The sequence below is a fragment of the Lissotriton vulgaris genome, chromosome 4_1, assembly GCF_964263255.1.
Source record: "Lissotriton vulgaris chromosome 4_1, aLisVul1.2, whole genome shotgun sequence".
Lineage (NCBI taxonomy): Eukaryota > Metazoa > Chordata > Amphibia > Caudata > Salamandridae > Lissotriton > Lissotriton vulgaris.
The window spans coordinates 2106047490-2106065219 of NC_141691.1; the positions used below are offsets into that span (position 1 = coordinate 2106047490).

At 44.0% G+C, this 17730-nt stretch overlaps 1 protein-coding gene across 2 annotated transcripts in view; it reads left to right on the forward strand.

Moving 5' to 3' along the window:
• Nucleotides 1–697: 697 nt before the first annotated feature.
• Nucleotides 698–17730, forward strand: part of LOC147725134 (phospholipase A2 inhibitor and Ly6/PLAUR domain-containing protein-like) — a 29212-nt gene continuing 12179 nt past the window's right edge. Inside the window, exons 1-4 of one of the 2 annotated variants that reach the window (XM_086967114.1) lie at nt 698–749; nt 3810–3812; nt 8786–8902; nt 9495–9650. In XM_086967114.1, the coding sequence (XP_086823240.1) occupies nt 698–749; nt 3810–3812; nt 8786–8902; nt 9495–9650 (328 nt within the window). The remainder of the gene's footprint in view (nt 750–3809; nt 3813–8785; nt 8903–9494; nt 9651–17730) is intronic. The other variant, XM_086967115.1, reaches the window with a different exon arrangement.

Sequence of the window (17730 nt, forward strand, 5' to 3'; positions counted from 1 at the left end):
CTCAGTATTCAAGTGGTTGTATTCCACTTTGCATATGTACTCAACAGTTAATAATGTATGAATGAGATAATGTACAAAAGTCAATGAACATCTGCAACATATCTGGCAGGAAGTAAAACACAAAGGCGGACGTGGTGGAATGAGGATTGGCCCTGGCAATGTGGGAAAGCATGTGGATGCAGTATTTACCACTAGAATTTCTTCATGTTTTGCTTATTCTCTGGGAATTTTCCCTGATAAATCTCAGCTTCATTGACCATTCAAAATGTGTCAGCGGAAAACTGTCAGAGATGAGGTAATTATCCTGTGCATCCAATTCCGTCCCTGGGTCTATACCCTGAGAAGAAAATTAATGTTACTCATAATTATTGTTCTTGCACACATTTTTATTTGTAAAGGAACTAGAATTCAGCCCTGCACTTACAGTTGTGGCTTCAGTACAATTTGGTATGAAAAGAATTCACATGACATCATATCATAAGATTGTTTTAGTATATCTCTAAGTGCATCCGTTCACAAGGCAGACACAAATTAAAAGTTCAGCCACATTACGTTTTTTCCTGTGTACAGAGCTCAAGCATCCTGTACCCCTCCTCTTCTGTGACAGTATAAAAGAAATGCCCTGAGCATGAGATGTACAACGGACACAGGAAGGTGATCAGGCACAGAGACTCCATCACCCAACTCCCCTACCACCATGAGAGCCATCCTTGCAGCTGTCATCATGCTCCAGGCACTGATAACTGGAGGTAAGATGGTCATAGCCTTCTGTGTTCTTGAAGTGTGTCAACGCGCAAAGATGCACACTGATATGAAGAAGGTAGTGTTCAGGATAGGGCTTACCTCTCTCCAGAAATCTGCTGTAAAGTGACATGGTTCAAGCTAACTCTTACTACTCTCACATTATTGCCATTTCCTCTTCCCCCCTTTATTTGTTTTCTTTAGCTCAGTTTTAAACACTCTTTAATTGCAATGGATGTCTCCAAACGTAAATGTTTGTGTTCTCTAGGCTCACCCTTGATGCACTCAGGAGTAGGCTATGACTCAACCTTGTCTCAATGACTTGTAGTCCTCACATGATGTCCCACTTTACAGAGGTTCTGCCCAGTTACACCTTGCTACGATTTTGAGTTGCAGTAACTGTACCCAGGGACTATTCCTGTATCTCTCTGTGACATCAGAGTCCAATGACCTCATATAAACTAAGCACTGTTTGTTAATGAATGTAAATCATCATTAACACGATTTGGATTGTGTTTTCAACAATGATCCTAAATATTGCAATAGGTGCAATGGAAGTATGATCACAATCCCCTTCAGGGAACCAGTTGTCATGGTGACCATTAGATGATCACTAACACAGTTTTGCACGAAAGGTGACTGTAAGATGGAGGATGGCTGCTGCCAGCAGAGAAACAACAGTTTTTGAAGTTCCACAACAACCTATTCCTGCCTCATGCTATTTTGTCCCCAATGTATGATAGAGGGAAATACACAAGGGTCCCTCTAGATGTACAGTGCACTCCTGGAAGCAGAGTAAACATGATATACTTAGGAAGGACAGTCTGCTCAGAGTAGATTGTTGGATATTTTTAGTTTTAGAATGGACCTAAACTGATTAGTAAATATTCAACTGCTGTCTTGGAATAAACAACCTGTTTGTCTTTATTTCAGTTATGTATACCTTCCATTATCTTTTCATTTTAAAACAGTGAGCCTGATTCACTAAGACATTAAAGATAGTAGATGTATTTGTGCAGATTTCTGATATATACAAATTGACAAACGTTTCCAACAAAACTGGTAGTTTGTATATTCCAATTTGACATCAGAAGCTATACAGCATTTATTAAATTCATGTTTTGCTTTTCTACATGAGTAAAACAAATAAAATCCAGATTCAACATGGCCTTGGGCTTCTCTAAAGCAGCAGATGTTACCTTTCTTCAGTTGATATTGTGTCCCTCCAGACATAACCAATAGGTTTCAGAGGATCAAGCTAGAGGAAGGTCTACTTTCCACTGGTGAACTAGTTCTTATCTGGTGACAACAGCTTCTTCAGGACCTTTTATTATCTCCATCGTAACATGTCAAGGGTGAAAGCGGGCTTCACTGGCAGGACCTAGACACATGTATGCTTGAGGGTTAGCGCGTGTCTTGTGCAACTAGTCAATGGATAGGATCTCTGTCCCGTTGGGGTCAAGACACAGCTGCAAACAACTGTTTCCACAATCCTCTGTTAGGCATATAGGAGTCAGTAACGTCTTCATCTGTCCCAGGTAGTTCTATGCTGGGGTTGGGTCACATTTTAAGCGATATAACCAGTCGGCCATTGCAGATAATGTTGAATGGAAAACCATTACAATTGTCAGGCTTTTCCACACAGAACTTGCATCAGTTTGACTCGGTTTGTTTCTAGTGAAATAAATCCTATTGTCTCATTTAACCCAGTAGTGAGTTGGTGAAATTGTGTACCTGAGTTTGGCTCTTCAAATAACAAAGCTACTTGCTATGATGGCCCAGTTACTCTCATGAAGTTTGAAACATAATCTGTTCCAATACCCAGAATTATACATTCTTGGACTATTTTTATGCTTGTTGGCTACTGAGCTGAGACCTAGCTTGGTATCTTGTGCTGCTCTGTCTTGTTTTGCATATTTAGGGCCTCATTTATGAAAAGTGTTGCATCACTGGGGGAAACAAAAATGCAACCGTTGTCAGTGCGTCTTCCTTGCTAAATCATGGATGAGCCGTATTTACTGTACGGCGCTCCATGTGGCAACGATTGACAGATGCGTCAGGAATCCTGACGTATCTGTCAGCTCAAAAAGCCACACATTGCTGACGATGTATATTTTTGAAATTGCATCCCCTTTTAATTGATTTTACTTCTGCGAGATTTGCAAACTTTCTGCCCCAGCTAGAAGTCTTCCGTAGTGCCTTTTACGGGACTTCGGACTCTGAGGCAGGCATTTTGAAGGTAGGCAGGTCAGCGGGCCAGTGCTCACAGCCCTCACTCTACTTAAGCAAACACTGGCGCGAGCCTGTCGGCGCACTTCTTCCCTCGTGACGTGCTCAGCGCTGTCCCCCCTGCAAAAATGAACACAGGTATCAACTAAACCTTTCGATACTCTGCTAATGAATTGGTTGAATTCAACCGATTTACCCCCAATCATAATTGCTACAAGCTCTGTCCTGTTGTCACACGACTTCATGGTCTTTCCATCTGCCCTTGGTGTAACCCCAAAATCCCTGAGTTTATCTTCCTGCCCATAAAAGACATCAGAGCCAAACAAGCCCCAGAAAGAAAAGACGTCTCTCTCCTCATATGGAAATTTGTACTTCTTAATGGCAGGTCTCTGGTTAAACATTCTTCAGAAATTGCCTCCTTCATAGGTGATAATAAATTGCACGCAGCATTTATTGCCGAGTCTTGGACTGATCAGGCATCCGGTCCCGATCTCGTGAAGGCCACACCCGACTACTTCTGTTACACACTCAACAGACAACAGAGGCGAGGGGGGGTTTAGTTTTTATTTATCATAAATCTATTATGGCCTCGTTCCATCCTTTAGCTATTGAAGAATGCGAAGCTCTTGAGTTTGGGTTTGGCCTCTCAAGTCACTTCACCTTTAAAGGCACTCTTATATATAGAGCACCAGACCCTAAAGGTCGTTTTCTAGAACAAATCATATTTGGCGATTTCAATTATCACCTAGAACTCACCTCTGACCCAGACACCCTCAATTTGATAGACCTGATGAAAGGTGGAAACCTTGAACAAAAAGTAAATTCCTCAGCTCATCAAGCTGGTCATACTTTAGATGGCATTTTCTCTAACAACTTGCAACTCTCATTTACGAAGGTCTTGCCGTTAATTTGGTCTGACCATTCGGCAGAATTATTTGAGCTCAATGTGCCGGACCGCACGGTGCCGAAAATTAACTGCAAATCATTTCGAGAATAGGGCCTGAAATAAGATTAAGGCAGAGGACTTTCACGACCTTTTAACCTCTTCTTCCACACCAATTCCCACTAATCTAGATGTGGCTACTAGCTCTTACACTAAGTGGTTAAAGGCGGCAGGGGACAAGCTAGCTCCCACCAAACGTCACAGTCACAAGAGACAGCAGCCCTCCTCTCCAAAGTATTCGATATATTTGGAAAGAAATTGGTGGAAGGGCTATAAGAAACAAGATAAAAATTAATACAAAGCAGGATTGGCACTTTATAAACAGGTACTGAAAAATACTAAACAAGAATATTTCAGTAACAAAATTAAAACAGCCAAAAATTCTCCTAAAGAGCTTTTTAGAATTATAAATGTACTAGCCCATCCCTGCTCACCGCCTTTTTCAGCTAGTCAAGAGCACTGTGAAACTATTGCCAAATGTTTCTTCAACAAAGTTAATAGTATTTTCTTAACCTTCTCCGACCTGGTACCCAATACCAATTCAAACTTGGGATTTGATCAGGTCAAATTATACCAAGAGGCGCCTATCCTGAATAACTTTTCCTCCCCGAACATTTCTGACACTCAAAAAACTACTGGAGAAAGTGAAATCAGGCTCTCCATATAAACCCTGTCCTTTCTAAATACTAAATACTAAAACTGGCGGCCAAGCCAGTTTCAGGGCAACTGACCCTTATCATCAATAATATGTATCAAGAAGGTTACTTTCCTAATGATTGGAAACATGCATCCATCCTACCTCTTCTTAAAAATAAAAAAAACTTGGACGCTAGTAATCCCAATAATTTCAGACCGATCTCCAGGCTAACTCTCCCAACAAAAATTATTGAAAGCAATAAGAATATCCAACTTAACAAATTCTTGCAGGACTCCCATGCCTTAGAACCAACTCAGTACGGGTTCAGAGAGGGCCACAGTACCGAAACGGCACTCTTGAAGTTCACTGAAGAAATCAGAACCATTTTAGACCAAGGCGGACACACAGTTCTGATTATATTGGATCTTTCCGCGGCTTTTGACAAGGTCCATCACACACTGTTGATAGACCGTTTGTACGAGAAAGGAATTAGGGGCAAGGCGTGGAAGTTCATTAAATCATTCCTCACTGATAGAACTCAAACAGTGGCATTGGAGGAATTTGAAGCAGAATCCTTCTCTCTACCCTGGGGGGTGCCTCAGGGCTCCTCGCTGATCCCAACCCTATTCAAAGTTTATGTCTCGTCTTTAGCACCCCTAATCCAGAACTTTGGGTTTACACTGACGACACCCAAATAGTGGTGACACTACTCCCAGGGGTCACTCATGAGAATGCGTCAATGCTACAGGACAGCATGAAAGCAGTAGGGGGGTGGCTGGCCCAAAACTGGCTGAAAATGAACTCAAGGAAAATGGAGATGGTGTTGTTTGGTAACAACCCTACTTTCTGGATTCCCAAATGCTGGCCGGAGGGCAAGAATCCTCTACCTACGTTGATCAAGAAAGTGAAGAACCTAGAAGTATTGATTGACGATAAACGACATTTTAGGGATCAGGTTAATCAGGTTGTATCTGCCACATTGTTTATCCTCAAATCTTGTAAAAGAATAATTCCTCTTCTGCCGACAGACGCTCACAAAATTGTAGTCACCACACTTATAATGTCCAAATTAGATTACTGCAATAGTCTGTACCTTTCCATCCATAAAGAGTCGTTAACCAAATTACAGATGTTGCAGAACGCCATACCAAAGTATGAGTCAATCTCTGCCAAAATAAAAACGCTTCACTGGTTAACAATCAGAAAAAGAACTCAATTCAAGTCTCTCTGCTTGGTTTTTAAAGCCCTGCATGGAATCGGCCATGAATTCCTCAAACACTGGTTCAAATGGTATTTACCTAAGAGAACACTGCAGTCCTCCAACGCAAAACTTGTAGATGTCCCACGGGTAAAAAAAGTCAACTGGGGTGGCAGAAGTTTCACGGTCAATGCAGCCAAAGCTTGGAATGCTCTCCCTCTGGATCTTACAAATATGACCAATCTTCTGCCATTTAGAAAAGCACTCAAAACATGGCTTTTCCCTAATTTATTGGCTGTATTTCTCTCTCCCGCCCCTGCCCAGGGTGTTTCTTCACATAGCACCAGGACACCTAGTATCAGATGGGCTCTATAAGTACTCATAACATTAACATTAACAGTTGTGCCGTAAGCATGACGCAGCTCCAGAAATGCACTGGGGAGGCCTATATTTATTGCACTGCATAACCGTTACGCCTGCTGTGAGGCGGACATAAGGTTTTGACACAGCGGTGTCCTAGAAGTGGCACAGTGAAATCTGATGGATTTCACTGCGCCACTTCTATAAGGCTTTCTTGAGTCTGAACGCCCCCCATGCCTACATTATACCTGACACAGGTGTAATGTATCCAGAGGTTTACAAAGTGATGCATTTGCACTTTGTGAATAACGCACCACATGGCACATTATTAACAATGCCGCTGCATCAAAAAAAGTAACGAAAAAGTGTTGCAAAAGTGTTGCAGGGGAGTCATAAATAAGCCCTTTAATTTGTTCATGTCCTGAGACTAGTATTTTTGCATTTTAATAAGGAAAGATTTATTGAGCTCTTTTTTCTGTGTGACTCTTTTATGGATAGTTTTAAACCAAAGTAAGATTTATTGCTTGATTGCAAAAAGTATAAGGCTTATGTCCCAACTCAACTTCAAAGATTATGTGAAAAATATTCAAAGCCAAACATATTCACAATGTTACCATCCAAGGCAACTTCATCTGTTAAACCAGACCTTGGCTGGACCGTTGCCAGACAAGACGGTGAAGTCTGACCCATGCAGCACTACAGCCGAGCTTTGGCAGACTGTAATGTTGCAAAATGGCGGCATCTATAGATAAACTATCACTAGTCCATTCATTGTTCTATACTGGAAGCCTTAATCAAGATTTTATTTTGAAAACAATTTTGGCATCCCTTCTCCAGAAAGCATACACCTCTAGCAGCAAGTTACAGTTTAGGTGTCAAATGTTTTACATTCCCACCAACAGTTTATTTAGAAAAGTAGGATAATAAAGTAAATGTGGTTCATTGCTGATTAAGTACAAAACGTGCATCTGTTGATTGATGAGCAGGTCTGACCCACAGAAGAGGTCTGAAGTTCTGTTGTGATCCTGTGTCTTACAGGACAGGACTGGCTACCGGTTGCTTCAGTGGGCTGGCAGGGTGGGGGCTGCTTTCACTGCTGGGGCAGGTTTACTAGCTGGGGTTCTGTGGGCCTTGTTCCCTCTTGCAACGCTTTTAAATAAACAATGCAACAACAAATAGTTTTAAAGTGTGTTTTCCCCTTGTTTATTTAGAATGAAACTCCCAGTAGCCAGTCCAGGCGTGGCATCTTCGAAAGCAGAAACACCTTTCATTTCGGCATGGAAACATGGGTTATTGAACATGCAGGAAGCGATGAACTGTTATTCCAGCAAACGCACGTTCATAGCATATTCTTCTGTACTGTAAATTCGTCATGAAGTTATGATAATCCAGATGAAGCAAAAACACAATCAGTGATTGTTTAGTTCAAAAAGCATTATAAACTATCATAAACACTATATCTGTGCCTCTTTATAATTCTATTATTTCATTTATTTTATTTATTTGCTTTTCACGCTTCTTTTTTTCATTTTAGTAAAACATTTGAGGTTCTTAAACACATGCAGCCCAATTTACTAAAGTGGGTGGGGGGGGATAGATCATATTGAAGGGTGGGCAGAAATTCTCTCCGCCTGCAGAGTTTTGCCCTTCTCGCGTTACACTTGTGTTTCAGAGTTGGGGCAAAATTCTGCCAATTGCGGTGTGGCACAGTTTATTCTCACGTGCATTTTGCCAACTTAAAATTGTCTAGTGTGAGCGAGACGTTGTGTCCTCTAGTGTGATTTTCAGATGCTAAAACGCCACCTGGTGAGATTTTCTTTAAGTTGGGAGTCGCTGTAGGTCGCAACCGTTGGAGTTGAGAAAGCTGCCTCTTGAGTAGGAAATCTACTTGAGCAGCAGAAAGAAGCAGCGCCCTCTGGTGCACAGTTGATGCCATTCTCGCTGATTTTTAAGTGCTGAATAAGCTTTTGGTTCTAAAAATCAGTGCAAGCAGTGCAACGTGCCAAATTCTGCCAACTCGCGGAACTCTGAGGAATCTTGCAGAGTTTATGGATCTCCGCCCAATTCCAGAATGGGACTCTGTGTGTTCCACACACCCTCAATCATATCTTAGTAGATATGGCCCTGTTCTGCTCTCTCCCTCTGACACAAATCAGCACATCAACTTTGATTGCTGCTCTTTGTTGACTCAAATGTTAGTAATTCTATCCCCCGTCTTTACCTGTCTCTTAAGTATGTCTGTCATTGCCTCCGTGTATTTGTATCTCTTGCTATCTGCCTCTGCCTTCCCATTTCTCTGTGCCTGCTTGACACTTTCTTTCTGTTGTAATCTTCATTCTGCCTCAGTTTTTGCTTGTCTCTAGTCTTCGTTTGCCATTTGGGGCTTATTGTCCATCACTTTTCTATGCCCCAAAGAATGTAACTCTCTGCTACATTCCATTTCCATCCTACCACCACTAGTTGCTGGTGCATTTTTTTTTGCATTTATTTTTGCAATATACTGTGCACCAGAACCTTCTTATCTTCTCCTTATGTCCAAAACCTTTCAACCCAAAAGATGAAAGTCCCCCACTCCAGGCACCAAGACTCATTTTTACACCTGTATTGTTTTTTTTTTTTTTTTTTTTTTAAACAAAGTGATATACAGAACTTTCTATTGAATTTCTGTTTCCTGCAGATTGCCTACAATGCGAACAGTGCTTTGCTCTCCACACCAGCAGCTGCTCGGGTATCATTACACAGTGCCCTCTTGACGTCACTCACTGCATCACAGGCCTAGAGAACAACACACTGGGTGAGTGCGACACGCCATGTATTTGTAACACGTGATCCCATTGGAAGCATTGTGTCCATTTATGAAGGTGCCTGCAAGCTTCCTGTCTGACCTCCAGAGTGCCCCTCCCTTGTGTCCACAGGGAACCAACTTCTGTTTGGCTATGTGCTGTCTGGTCTAAGTATCTCAATCCTCACTTCCAGAGCTCTTTCTTGCCTGATTTCAAACTCTTAATTTGCAAACAATTTACGGAAGAAAACAAGCTCAGGAAGGGCAGACTTGTGAAAATGGATATAAAAGGACATGAGGTAAAACCCAGTGGTAGAATGCCATGGAGTAAGCAGCATTGTGGGAGGAGGGAAGTGTGACACCTGATTCATAAAACGTTCAGAAAAATGTATTGCCTAATTAAAATTGTTATGTGATGAATAACATAGATCTATGTTTAAAAGAAAAAAATAACACATGAACTCTTGCTTGAACACATTAAAGATGATCAAGTAGTGGCTCTACCTGTTTCACCACCGGTAAATCACCAGACTCCTTCAAGATGACCATCTATGTGCTGCAACTTATGCTCAGATCTGTTTGCAAGTATGCATTTTTCCAACAGGGAATGATGTTATTCTAACTGCGTTCAAGGACTGTCTGGATCCTTCCCAAAAAGCCGCCTGTGGAAGAGAGTTCTCCATCAAATCCTCAGTGTTGTCTTTCCGGATCAGTAGAACATGCTGTGACTCCGACTTCTGCAACGGAGGGGATGTGCAGGGTATGTATGATTTGTGACTCTGAAAACTGTAACACAGGGATGGACATGGTACATGCAATCTGTGTCCCCACATCAGTAATGCAGGAGATGCATAGAGTATATGCAGTCTGCGACTCCAACATCTGTAACAGAAGGGATATTCAGGGTATGTGCAGTCTGTGACTCCAACATCTGTAACAGAAGGAATGTTCTGTCTGTGACTCTGATATCTATAACAGAGGGGATGTGTAGGGTATGTGCAGTCTGCGACTCCAACACCAGTAACAGAGGAGTTGTGTATGGTAAGTACAGTTGGTGACTTTGAACACTTTAACACATGGGATGTGTAGGGAACGTGCCGTCTGTGACTCCCACATCTGTAACGGAGGGGATGTGCAAGGTACATGCAACCTCTGACTCTGATATCTGTAACAGAGGAGTTGTGTATGGTACGTACTGTTGGTGACAGAAAAGTGTAACACAGGGGATGTGTATGGTACATGCAGTCTGTGACTCAGATATCTGTAAGAGAAGCGATGTTCAGGGAACATGCAGTTTGTGACTCCCACATTTGTAACGGAGGGTGTGTGTACAGTATGTCAGGTCGCACTCCGCACTCCGCAGGGTCCAATTACAGCAATATAGGCTCCACCTCCTGACCTCACCAACACCCTGATATAGGAATACACAGGGTGTTCGAGTGATCGGGCGAGGGAAATAAAGAGAAGGGAACAGCTGGGAAGGGATAGCTGAAAGAGAAAACACACCAACGTTATAATATACACAGGAAAATACTACTCTCATTTTATTCTCGCTAATGCCCCTCTATTCACTTGGCTCAGGTTCTCCAAAATGCCCTCCTGCTTCTGTAATGATATGGTGAGCTTAATATGTTCCTGATCCCTAAAGGTAGAAGAGACAGGTTACTTCTCAGACACTCGAACATTGGTGGAGTACTGTTTTAGTAACATATCATTATGAAAACGCACCCCTTAGTATTGAATCTCATACTGGAAGAAATGCTCCCTTGAAACCGTTCCCAGCATAAGGAGAACCCTTCTCCGTTGTTCCCAAAAAGCACACAATCCAAAGTCATCCAGAAGGGTTCCTTCACCCAACAGGAGATGCAAAGAGAAGCAGTTCGTTAAACGGTAAGATGTAGCCTCCTACTACTATCTTCTGTTTTTTAACACAGTGCTTAAGATCCGTATTTATCCAAAAGAAAAGGTACAAAACGCCATACTCCAAATACGGCAAAGTGTAGGACTTGCCCACTACTTTCCGCTTTGGCACTTCCACCTCAATCCTCCTAATTCCACATTGTTTAATGTTTGTCTTCGTAACGGTAGCGCATAGCGCTGCCACAGCGCTCCGCTCACGGCATGGAAAATAAATGAAAACTCGAAGTAAGCAGGATAACACTCCACAATGTCTTGGAAGTCTAAACAAGGCAGAAAGCGTTTACTCCCGCTAGAAAGACGGGAAGAATCCTCCACTCGCACCGCTATGTAGCTAGCAACCCCTACACTCACCAGCCAAACTTCGAGTCAGGAGAAACGACCCGGAAGTACCAAGACCCGAGGAAAGGCACTCGGCAAGCACAGCGCTCGGAGAACCCGAGCGGAGTCAGCGTTAAACCAGGGCTTCTCCGAAGCAACAGCAAAACAGCGAGTAGACCTCCACCAAGCAGGAAACTATGGTAACGGACAAATGTGGAGATTGTCGACGACTCACAAACCAAAATCACGCACAAAGTCTCTCGGTCCCGCCTTCCGTTATATACCGGGAAACCCACACCGGGCTCATGGGACTTGTAGTTCAACCTATTAGGTAGGCACGGCTAAGAAATCCTGACACGGTACGTGCAATCTGTGACTCTGACATATGTAGCAGAGAGAATGCACAGTGTAGGCACAGTAACAGAGTGGGTGTGCAAGGCACAAACCATCTGTGACTCCGATATCTATAACAGATCAGATGTGTATGGACCATAAAGTTTGTGACTCTGTAAACTGTGACACAGGAGATGTGCAGGGTGCTTGCAGTCAGTGACTCTGACATCTGTAATAGAATGAATATGCAGGGTACTTGCAATCTGTGAGTCTGATATCTATAACGGAAGGTATGTGTAGGGGACGTGCAGTCTGTGACTCCCACATTTGTAACGGAGGGTGTGTGCAGGGTACATGCAACCATTGACTCTGATATCCTTAACATAGGAGATGTGCAAGATACATGTAGTCTGCAACTTTGAAATATGTACCAGAGAGAATGTACTGTGTAGGCACAGAAACAGAGGGGGTATGCGAGCTACAACAGTCTGTAACTCCGATATTAATAACAGATCAGATGTGTATGGTATGTACAGTTTGTGACTGTGAAAAATGTAAGACAGGGGATGTGCAGGGTACATGCAGTCTGTGACTCCGACATCTGTAACAGAAGGGATGTTCAGGGTACGTGCAGTCTGTGACTCCCACATTTGTAATGGAGGGTGTGTGCAGAGTACATGCAGTCTGTGACTCCGACATCTGTGACAGGAGGAATGTGCAGGGTTTATCCAGTCTGTGACTCTGACAGCTGTAGCAGAAGGGATGTGCAGGGAACAAACAGTCTGTGACGCCATTTGAAACAGAGGGCAAGTGAAAGGTGAATATACTTTGTCCCTCTGACGTCTACAGCAGAGGGAGCAGCAGAGTAGGTACAGTAACAGAGGGAATGTGCAGGGTAAGTACAGTCTGTAAAGGTGAGGACGCGCAAAACCTACCTGAACAATTTCTGCCCCAGCACGGAGCCGTGAGGGAAACTGCAAGGGGTTCTAGCAGTCCTTGTCGTGCCGTGAGGGTAATGGCCAGCGAGACCCGGGCTGCGAAACCACAACTCCCAGCAGCCTCGGGACACCAGGCGCACCAGTGACATCATAGCCTGCGCCCAGAGGCACTTGCAATTCGGCGAGCGTACCACACACCGCGGGACGCGCAACCTACCTGCACACTTTCTGCCCCAGCACGGAGCCGTGAGGGAAACAGTAAGGGGTTCCAGCAGTCCTTGTCCCACCGTGAGGGAAACAGCTAGTGATACCCGGGCTGCGAAACCACAACTCCCAGCAGCCCGGGACACCAGGCGCACCAGTGACATCACAGACTGCGTCCAGAGGCGCTTGAAATTCGACGAGCGCGCCACGCACCGCGGGTCGCGCAAAACCTACCTGAACACTTTCTTTCCCAGCACGGAGCCGTGAGGGAAACAGCAAGGGGTTCCAGCAGTCCTTGTCCCAACGTGAGGTAAATGGCACAGCGGGACGCGCGCGGGTGGCGCCCGGGCAAAGCCCGGGCCAAGGGAGGGCCCGTTTGCGCCCGTCAGGGCCAGAAATGGGCAGGGCAGAGCCACCCCCCTTGGACGCATTTTCGGGGACTATCTCCTGAGTCGCGGTAAGAACATTGTTGACTCTGAGCCCCTTTTATGACTTTACTGTCCACGTCATTTGTTTTGAACAATTGCAAAGTAACATTTTAATTGTAGGTTACTTTATAGCCCCCAAGTACGTTTTATTCTTTTTGTATTATTGTCCTTTGGGGATGTTGACTGGTAAAACATTCTTCAGTTTTACCATCTTATATTTGGAATACTTCCCCCCAGCTCAGCGGCATATTAAGAAGATTTGTTGTCAGCCCCAGCATTTGTATCTTAACCTCAGAGCTTCCCTGTCCTCACCTCCTGTTTTACTGGTTGGTTTTTATTTCTGTATCCATACAGGTTTATTCAGTAGCTTGTTTATAGGGGTTACTATTGTCACCAAAACTGAGAACTATGGAGAGACGCAAGAGTACCGTAGGCACGTTAGACGCCTTCCTGGTTAGAGCCGAGTCCCTTCTCACCCACGAGATACAGTTAACCGAGCGGAGGCTTTCACTAGATCCTTCTCAGTTCCCATTGACCAGGGAGGAAGAATCTAATTGATCATTAACACCTAAGGTTATAATTCAACGAAATAATACCAACTCCCCCCTCGTTAAACAATCCCCAGCCCCTCCGATTCAAGATAGGGAGACTGAAAATACGACATCAGTAGGGATAGGGCCTCAAACACGGAACCAATCCAAACTGATGAAAGGGAACGTAGCAAGAACTAGAATGAAGGGAGAAAGGAAGGGCAAGGATGGTAAGAATAAAGATGCCCCTGGCTCTCGCTCACAAGTAACTGTTCAAGCAGAAACCCAAACAGAGGAACCTCCTAATACCTTTGGCCCTCAGACAGAAGTACCGATCCCAAATTTAAATGAATTGTTATCGGGTAGCAAGGTTCTCTTTGAAGATTTAGTTAGGGGGTTGCTGGAAGCTCAGATCAGTGCCATGATGACCCAGATGAGTGTGCTCATTGAAAAAAGATTTGGCCGCATGGAGGAGAAAATCGAGCAGCGGAAAGAGGTTGTAGGGACACTTAGCAACTCACTGGACAACATGAAAATGGCCCACAGTAGTAAGGTTTCCAACACCACACAAACAGAGGGACACAGGCCCATGATCCAGGTAAATACATCTGGTACCCCAAGAGAACCTCAAGAATTAATTTTACCTAGACATGTAGCAGAGGATCCCCAACTTAACCCCCAGCTTAGAGTGGAGGAAAAGAGTAGACGAGGGTCAAACAGAGGGGAAAACATAAACAACACTAGTGTCCAACCCAGCACGGATACTTTAGATCTACCACCCGCCTCCTGTCCCTATGTACTAATTCTAACTGGGGCTCCGGTACTAAAACAGGGACAGAGCGAGTCCTGGCCTACTCTCCGTAACAAAGTGGTGGTCTGGTTGACCAAATTCAAGAATTTTAGCCCCCAGTATTTAAACGAAATACTGATGGTCCGCAGAGTTGGGTGGGTTGGCACCTCACCAAAGTCCATTCCTGGTGACTGCATTGTTATACATTTTTGATTCCCCGAATGGTCCGATCTCTCCTGAAGCATAAAGAGGAAATTTCTCATCTACATTCCAGCATTATAGCCCTCCCTTTGGGTTTCTTTTACAAACCCCCCACTAGGTCCAGAGGAGAAGGGAATGGCTCTATTGTAACTTCATATAGGTTTGAGATGTTATCCCCTCTTGAGGAAGTGGACTGACAATCAATCTATTTTTCTAGGAACACGTCCTGCACGACCAAAAGCCCTAAAGAGGCTCACTCAGAAATCCCCTCCCCTACATCACAAATCGTAAAGGCGCAGTTACCAAACATTATACCTCCCACCTCAAATCCCATCTTGGTCCAACCTGAGATGGAGCAAGAACCTACCACAGTCAACTTTGGTAATAGCTCTACATCACAGAGTTTACCAATAACAACTAGAGTAGATCAAGGCCCGGGCACTCCTACTACTGGAATTTCCTTAAAGGAACCTGGAGGCCCTGTAACAGTCCTTCCCTCTGACGCAAAATCCACGAGAGGGGAACCACTCAGCATTATTTTGTGGAACATTGCCGGCCCACGCTCAAAGGTCAATCTTGGAGAGTAGCTTACCTTCTCTCGGACCTACGGCATCCTCTGTCTCCAAGAGACTTGGGCGGTCTCACCTATCAATTTAAATGGTTATAAAACCTTTTTCTCTTCCGCGATTCCGTTAATATTAGGGCGCGCAAAAGGAGGGTTGGTGGTTTATATTTCCAATTTAATCTCAGTGCGAGAAAATATAGCCCTAAAACTCGAGGCTAATTTTCAGATTAAATATTCTTGACAATAACAAAATGGATTTACTCGTGATAGTCAATTTTTATAATAACTTTCAGCAATGCCAGCTGATCGACACCCTGAAAGAAATTTGCTACCTCCTTTTAGAACTCAATAACAAATATCAAGGTAAATACCCTATTATCATCTGAGGTGGTGACTTTAATTCATTCTTGTGCGCCCAACATGACAATATAAATTGTGGCCTATTAGATGAGAAAGATAACAACATGACACATTTCACTCATACTCAGACTGGGGCCTGTTTGAATGAGACAATTTTTATTCTGCAATTGGTCCTGGCCAACAAATTACTATCTCCCCCTGTCCCCCTTACTCCGACCTTTAATGGTAGAGTTGCTGCTAGTTGTATAGATTTTATTTTTCTGACCAACAGGGCCTCATCCCTTATCTCGAACTTCACAACAGTGGAGAAGTGTGGCTCAATGATTAGAGCGGCAGACCCTGATGCAGAGGTCTAACCCGGGACCAGGGTTCAATTCCCCGCCTCGGCGGGTCTTGGGCTCAAAATTCCACGGACCTGATAATTCTCGCCTCGGTGCCTATTCCAATCATGGAGTCCCACTCTGCAACTCTGGGCAATAGCTTGCTTAATCTCCACAGCGGCCCCCACAACGCTAAGGATGCCTGGCCTCCACCTTGGGGGTGCCCAGGAGTGGACGCCTCACAGGGAAAGCCAGGATGGGTTCCACAGCGGTATTCGTACAAGCGCCTTGAGACCCTTGCGGGTGAGTAGTGCGCTATACAAGTATCAATTTACATTTACAACTCACAACTGTGCTTTTAGTGACCACTTCCCTATTTCCATTGTTCTTTCTCTTCCATTGGTGCGAGGAAAGATAAACCATATGAGGTCCCACAGGGAGGAAAGCTTGGTCTTGAACAGACTAAACGGCTATTCACTTAAGTGGGTACACGCTGACCCAGCAACGATCACCAAAAAAGTCGTTAAGAACTCAATGACAGCAATCATGAACTGTTTGGCTGATTCATCAACCCCTCAGGAGATTCTTGACAACTTTTTGGTTGTAACCAAATCTGTAAAGGAAGCACTAAATATTAAAACTAATGGGGAAAGAAAGAACAAGGGGGCATATTACCAAGCATAAGCGATAATCGAGCGGCGGGACACCCGTTGGGGTAGCCGTGCGCTATACAAGATACACTAAATAAATAAATGAAATAATTATCGCTATGCTTGGTTAGCGGCAATAATTTTATCGCCATGCTTCGCCTATTTTTATCGCTTAGGAGCCTTGCTATTATCAAGGTTTATCTCCTAGCGATAAAAATCGGCCGAAATGCATGAAAATCGCTGAGAAGTCAGCGATATTCATGCATTACCGAGCTAATGCTCTTAGCCATGTTATCCACCTACCATTGGATAACATGGCTAAGAACTGCTCAGGGCAGGCGTTAGCTTTTGGAGATATTCGCGCTTAGCGCAAATATTTCCAAAAGTTGGTAATAGGAGATAGAGATATTAGCGACTGTTTTCAGTCGCTAACATCTTGGCACGCCCACTTTGCATGTCATTAGCGATAATGATCGCTGACATGCAAAGTGGGCCCCTAAATGCCCGCTATCGCTTGGTAATAGGGCAATGAAATTATCGCCGCATTAGCGGGAAAAAGTCCCGCTAATCCGGCGATAATAGCCCTTGGTAATATGCCCCACGGTGGGCTGGTTTAATAAAACCTGTACCAAAGCATATTCAAATCTTTAAAACGCTCTAAATAGAATGGTAAGAGACAGGCAAGAGATAATCCAACTTAGGAAAAACTATCACCTGGAATTACGGCAAAGGAAAACAGAACTAAAAGAGGAGCTGTGGGCAGATTTACATACTAGTTGTTTAACGAATGACAGTGCCACTTTTTGGGAGGTGATTAACACACCTTTTTTGTCTGGATCCAGGTACAATTGAAGTTACGATTGACAAATCATCCTGGATAACTCATTTTTCCCAAATATTCGGAGAAACTGCCAACGTGCCCATAGTCCAGTGTCACTCAGGGACGAGCGTTAACAGTACTAAGTCCACATGCACCTCTTTTGCTTTAGACTTCACTTTGACTGAAGTTGAGCAAGCTTTAAGGGCAAGCAGAGGGGGTAAGGCGCCAGGCCCCGATGGGGTTCCCGGTTCACCTTTACAAATATAAAATGGACCTCTGGGCCCCAATTTTGCTCTGGGTATTGGAAGCTACTTGCAAAGTTGGACTGTTGGACTCATGGGCAGAATCCATCCTGGTTCCAGTCTTCAAAAAGGGGGATCGCCAAAGCCCAACCTGCTATCGTCCCATCTCATTACTTGACTCCTTGGGAAAAGTTGTGGGGTGCATTATATTAGCGCGCCTA